Here is a 6,479-nt window from a genome sequence, read left to right as displayed (position 1 = left end):
TGGTATTGATGATCCATACCTTAAACAAGGATCATTATTTAATATTTCCCTGGTATTGATGATCCATACCTTAAACAAGGATCATTATTTAATATTTCCCTGGTATTGATGATCCATACCTTAAACAAGGATCATTATTTAATATTTCCGTGGTATTGATGATTCATACTTTAAACAAGGATCATTATTTAATATTTCTGTGGTATTGATGATCCATACCTTAAACAAGGATCATTATTTAATATTTCCCTGGTATTGATGATTCATACCATAAACAAGGATCATTATTTAATATTTCTGTGGTTTTGATGATCCATATCTTAAACAAGGATCATTATTTAATATTTCTGTGGTATTGATGATCCATACCTTAAACAAGGATTCGTATTTGATGCTAGTGTACAGGCACCCAATAAATGCATAAGTCAAAATTAAGAGAAAAATTCAATTTAAGAACCCTCTTAATTAAGATTATAAAAAAATAAACTACAGGAAAATATTTTATGATTGATAAAAATTGAGGATTGGAATAAACAACATCAAAAAACAATAATTAATAAATTTAGCACATATTAACCTTAGATTAAGTCCACTATTGATTGAACTCATATTATGAGATTGCTCCTCGAAGCTTTGGAGATAAAGTCCATCCTGGCAACAAAATTTTATCAAAAATCAAGCAGAAGAATAATCTTTTCTTTCTTTTGAATTTACCAGACAAAATTATAAGTGGTGAGAATTGCAAGACATAGAAGCTATAAGCATGAAAACACAAAACACAAACAAATCAATGGTAAAAATCGGATATAAACTCAAACTTTATGATTAAAAAATGATACAATAATATCTAGGTTTGCCAATAATGAAATCCCATGATTTGTTTTAAAAGTTTAACCATGAAAAATGATGTGCTTTAGTGACACAAAAGAGAAGGACTCTTTGATTTGTGCATTCATTTTCTTTGTTTAATTAGTTGTTAAAAAAACTAAATGTGTTTCTTTTCAAAATTGTGAGATTGTTTCGCTCAGTAGAAGCATTGTTCAATAAAATTAATTAAGTAAAAAAAATTTTTTTTTGTTAAAGTTTGTTCGAAAAAGTCGTATTTTCAATAAATAAATACTCTTACCTTATTCAAGCCTGTCAGGATGCATTTGAACTCGGAACTGAGGGGCAGAGAAGCTTTCTTTAAATATAAAAATACACATCATAATTTTTCTAATTTCAATTTCGCAATTATCAAATTCATAATTTTTTGAGGTTTTGCACTAACAAATTTTAGCTTACAGAAACAAGTTTAACGAATATTGAAGGGAAAAGATAAAAAAGACATAAAAATGCTTTCGTTTTCTCCACAAAGCTATAGTTTTTTAAAAAGTTCATGTCCCAAATAATAAAGTTTAAAATAACTGGTTTTTTGTCAATGGAATTTCTTAAAATTAAATTTTGAGGAGCAAAAAAATATTGATTATTTTTAGCCTATGTAAATGGTCCCGGGGTACCCTCCAGAAATTTCAGCTCATTTGGTCCAGCCGGATATATGGAACATATATACCAGTGTCTTGTTTTATAATATAGATAACGAATAAATTCCTTCGTTATAAAATAATGATAAAAATAATTCACCTTCCAGGTAAAATTATTTTCCAGAACCTTGTATAGGGAAACCGTGGTGCTTTTCATCCTAAATAGGAGAAATTAATTAATCAACTGTTTAACAGTTCTGTACTCAATACTTTGCTTGTTTACATTAGTACCTAACAAACGTAAAAAAGGCTATTAACCAATCCGGGCACACATTTGACACCAGGGAACGTTTATGGGTCGTGTAATTTGAATAAATGTGCCTTTAAAAAACGTTGATTTCTAAAAAGGTTATAAATTGATCAGTGTTCACAAAAAAATTCACAAAATGTTGAGTTATACAATTACAAGAAAAAATGCGAGCTCTTAAAAGCAAAATTTAATAGCCAACATTGTGAATGTACAGCATCAAAGTACAGTATCTACTGTACTTTATATATACCTGTAGTGTACAGACTGAAAGTACAGTATCTACTGTACTCTATACATACTTGTAGTGTACAGAGTATCTACTGTACTCTATATATACCTGTAGTTACAGACTGAAAGTACAGTATCTACTGTACTCTATATATACCTGTAGTGTACAGACTGAAAGTACAGTATCTACTGTACTCTATATATACCTGTAGTATACAGACTGAAAGTACAGTATCTACTGTACACTATATATACCTGTAGTGTACAGACTGAAAGTACAGTATCTACTGTACACTATATATACCTGTAGTGTACAGACTGAAAGTACAGTATCTACTGTACACTATATATACCTGTAGTGTACAGACTGAAAGTACAGTATCTACTGTACTCTATATATACCTGTAGTGTACAGACTGAAAGTACAGTATCTACTGTACACTATATATACCTGTAGTGTACAGACTGAAAGTACAGTATCTACTGTACTCTATATATACCTGTAGTGTACAGACTGAAAGTACAGTATCTACTGTACTCTATATATACCTGTAGTGTACAGACTGAAAGTACTGCTTTTCCTTTTCTCTAAGGTTCTGTAACCTGAGCAGAAAATTGTCTCTAGATTTGTTGTTATCTTGGGAACTAGAGCAAAGTGGGTTCAAAAATAAAACTAATAGAAAATGCTATCTTATCTTATTAATAACATTTTTACAAACATAATTGATAAATGACCAAAAAAAAATCCAAGCAAAAAAAGGGAAAATACAATTTTAATATTTAACAAAATCTGATTTTAGGCAAAGGTTCTATTTTATTTTATGACCAAAAATGGATGAGGAACCAGCTCTTTAAGGTCTTTCATCTAAGACAAATTTCACACCAATTTCTTAGTTTTAGCAAAAATATGCAGATTTGGAACTAGCGAGCTGAGGTATTGTGGATCCGATATCTGGATCTAGAGAGCTAAGGTATTGTGGATCCGATATCTGGATCTAGGGAGCTAAGGTATTGTGGATCCGATGAATACAGATCCTAGGCACACTGCAATAAATTTAACCCACTGTTCCTGTAGCGTATAGCAAGACCATCTGAGACCAGTGATTCTGCCAGGTTAAACGTTTTCTCTTTCAGCTCAGCTTCACTGCCATCAATCATATTTTCCAAATTTTACTAAAAATTCTGCTTTTTTAAAGCTGTCCATTTTTATTTATTAAAAAAGCTTATCTCTCTTCAACTATTACACCAAACCCAGTTACACAGTACATTAAGGTCATTAATGGTAATTACCAAAAAACGTTATATCTTTTTTGTGTTGGAAAACCCAAATAAAAAACCTTCCCTGGTTTTTAAATAAGACTTGTTTTGAAGTTCTGAAAAATATAAACCCCTGTCAAAGATATCAAGCTTGTAATCCCGGTGAATAAGTTGAACAGGAACAGAACTGACCGATACCCCAGCTACACTTCCAGATACAGGCCGGTCTAGTACCTGTACACAGTACAGGGTTCAGGCAGAATAAAGGGAGTGTGCCAAAAAATTAAAAGTGGTATTGGTTGACGTCACATACAATTTGATATCAATCACTTCTAATTTTACTGTTTTGTTTACAAGGCTAAAATTAAAATATGAAAATTGAAATATTTACGATTTTAAGTGGAATACTGCAACTCAGTAGATTTGTATGGATGCTATGCTCTTGGGTATAAGATGTTTTTAACCATTTTCTCCTTATAGGCGCAAAAGACAGAAGTAAAATTAATTGCGATCAATATCGAATTCAATTTATTATAAATAAGCATATACAGTTGTTGACTTTAAAAGTCACTATCATAAAATAAAGAGATCCAAATGGATATTTCTAACATTTATTTTAAAAAACGAAAGTTTTGAAATAGTTTCCCAAGAATGGGTTAAAATTGGTTGGTTAAAAAATGAACAAAGAAAACTATTGACTAACACCAGTTGGAACATATTTGTGGAGCTTCATGATGGTGGTGCAGATCATCGGGAACTGGAACAACAGGTTTCCGCTCACCCCAGGCTTTGGATAAGGAGGGGAAGAGATCGCGGTTTTATCAGTTTCGAATATGAGGGAATGCGTCTCAATGTTCGCCTGATAATTTTGGAACTCTTGGAACAATAATGAGCTGGATGTAAGCATCGTCTGTTGATAGCTAGGTATCTGCATCATCACAATGAAGGAGCCAGGGTTGCTCCCTGAGACGGAGTTGTGATCATCTCCGGTGTTTCATTCTGACTGCCGGGGCTGGGGCTGGGATGTGTAGAGGGGTGGGGGGGGGACGAAGAAGCGAGGGTGACATGTGGGCGAACCAAAGAAAATAGATTCACACGTCTTGAAAATAGTCATCGGCATTTGAGTCGGTACAATCGTCTTCCTTGTATTTCGAATTTGTGTTAATAACAGTATACACCTTTATACCGTCAGTAAGCATTTCTTATTTAAACAAATAGTTCAAGGTTGTACAATTTTTTAATTTGCTGGTCAAAATATATTTTTATTTGATAAACCAGTTAGAATTCATACCTGTACATTAAACATGGAATAATGTTCTATAACTGCATCCTTTAGTTTATCAATAGCAGTAGCAGACCAACATGGTCCTCCAGCAGGATATATAGTAGCTAGATGTACAGGGACCATTAGACAAGGTATATCCTGAACATGGATACAGTATTACTATCCTGGATAATGATATATATGTAGTAGCTATGTATACAGTAATGAATTTGCAAAAATTAAGCAATTTGCTTTAAATAATTACTGCGATAGTCAGCTCTTTTGTAAAAAACAAATCTCAGAAAAATTTCCGTTGTGATAGTTTTTAATTAGAGGTCGTCTTCATTAGCTTATTGGCTATGCAAGTTTTGACCTATATATATTCTTTTCCGGAAATTTGTTAATAAGCAATATGCTTCCAATTTATACAGTGATAATTATTTCTAAAGTAAAAATCCAATATAAAAACAATTTCTTTCGTGACACTTTTGATTGGAGGTCGTCTTCTTAAGCTAACAGGCACTGCAATGTTTGACTTAATTGTACTATTTTTTTCTGAATATGTTGTTTCATTTTGCAAATTGTATAAGACGACCTCTAATCAAAAGTGTCATCAGAGAAGTTGTTCTTAGAATTGTAGCTAGCATTAGAAGCATAGAGAATAGAATATATATTAGAGGGGAATTTACTAGAAAAAAGTGTAAAACGGCCATTTTGTTGTACTGTTTCCATACTGCAGGTGTACTTCACATATTTATGCTATATAACCTTTTGGGCCCTGGAATATCATTTTATAGAAAATCTAAAAGTATTGTTAAAAGAAAACCAAATTATGAAATAGGCTGGTTTCATAATTGACCAATGATCATTTCACATAGACTCTATGCCTTCCACTTTACAAACGATGATTTTCCGTTATAACTATAAATCAAATGACGTTTTTTATTCACCTTATTCATTATAAAGTTTATTTAACAGTTTAAAAAAATCGAAATTGAAATGAATAGTCTAGGCGTCGCCTACCACTGTATACTTGTAAAAGATCGTCAATTAAGGTCAGGGTGCATCGCAAAAGGTGTTTTATTCCACGTTTTAAAGGGAGTGTTCGCGAAAAATTTTCTCCTTATAGACGCAACAGATAGAAGTAAGATTAGTTATAGCGATCAAAAGCGCTTTTTTATCGCATTAAGCCTATACCTCCTTTCATTTTTCGCGAACACTCCCTTTAAATAAGAAAAAATACAATATCTCAGAAAAACTTCCCGGTCATTGTCATTTTTAACAAGAAGAAAGCATTTCCAGTTCTGGAAAGAATGGGTTTTCAAACAATGTGGTTTTTTATAGAAAAAAGCCTGTTCTCTGATTACAGCTCCAAGCCCTTCAGTCTCTGCATACCTCAAAGATGTGAGAGTATTTAAATATCTCCTGATTGTGACAGAGTTCTATACTTCCTAGATCTATATAGTACACCTTGCATCTAAAATACACAAAGATAATAGAGAGCAAAGGGTAAAATAAGAAAAGTTTAGCAAAAAGATATATTTTAAAGAAAAACCGCCGAAAAAATGTGTCTTCAATATTGAAGGAAAAAAAATCGATATTAAGTGAAAAGTGAAAAGTTTCCCCCCTTTGTCCTTCCTGTCCCCATACCCCCCTTATAAAACTTTTAACACAAAAAAATATTTGGTCTTTAAATTTCACTTTTTACCACTTCAGAGAAAAAAACCTTAAAAGAAATTCATAATTTAATAGAAAAAATATTAAGGTCAATGATTTTGTTCAAGAAATAACGTATACTTATTTTTTTCTAGATAAAACATTTTTAGAGTGCGTTGATTCAAATTATTTAATACTCTTGCACTCATAAGTCAAAATTAAGAGAAAAATTCAATTTAAGAACCCTCTTAATTAAGATTATAAAAAAATAAACTACAGGAAAATATTTTATGATTGATAA

At 31.8% G+C, this 6,479-nt stretch overlaps 1 protein-coding gene across 1 annotated transcript; it reads right to left on the bottom strand.

Annotated features, from left to right (window-relative positions):
- Positions 1–322: 322 nt before the first annotated feature.
- On the bottom strand, positions 323–5,999 carry LOC111716786 (uncharacterized; the record flags this gene model as incomplete). Its single annotated transcript, XM_023492270.1, is given in 9 exon segments — positions 323–369; positions 578–651; positions 1,127–1,183; positions 1,624–1,681; positions 2,551–2,646; positions 3,071–3,145; positions 3,392–3,492; positions 4,550–4,681; positions 5,918–5,999. Coding segments are annotated over 9 exon segments (706 nt in total), but the record flags the coding sequence as incomplete, so codon positions are not given.
- Positions 6,000–6,479: the final 480 nt, after the last annotated feature.

This window comes from Eurytemora carolleeae, unplaced genomic scaffold, assembly GCF_000591075.1.
Source record: "Eurytemora carolleeae unplaced genomic scaffold, Eaff_2.0 scaffold2193, whole genome shotgun sequence".
In the NCBI taxonomy this organism is placed as follows: domain Eukaryota; kingdom Metazoa; phylum Arthropoda; class Copepoda; order Calanoida; family Temoridae; genus Eurytemora; species Eurytemora carolleeae.
The sequence above is the reverse complement of the archived record's forward strand: the minus strand, read 5'-3'. Positions and strand labels throughout refer to the sequence as shown.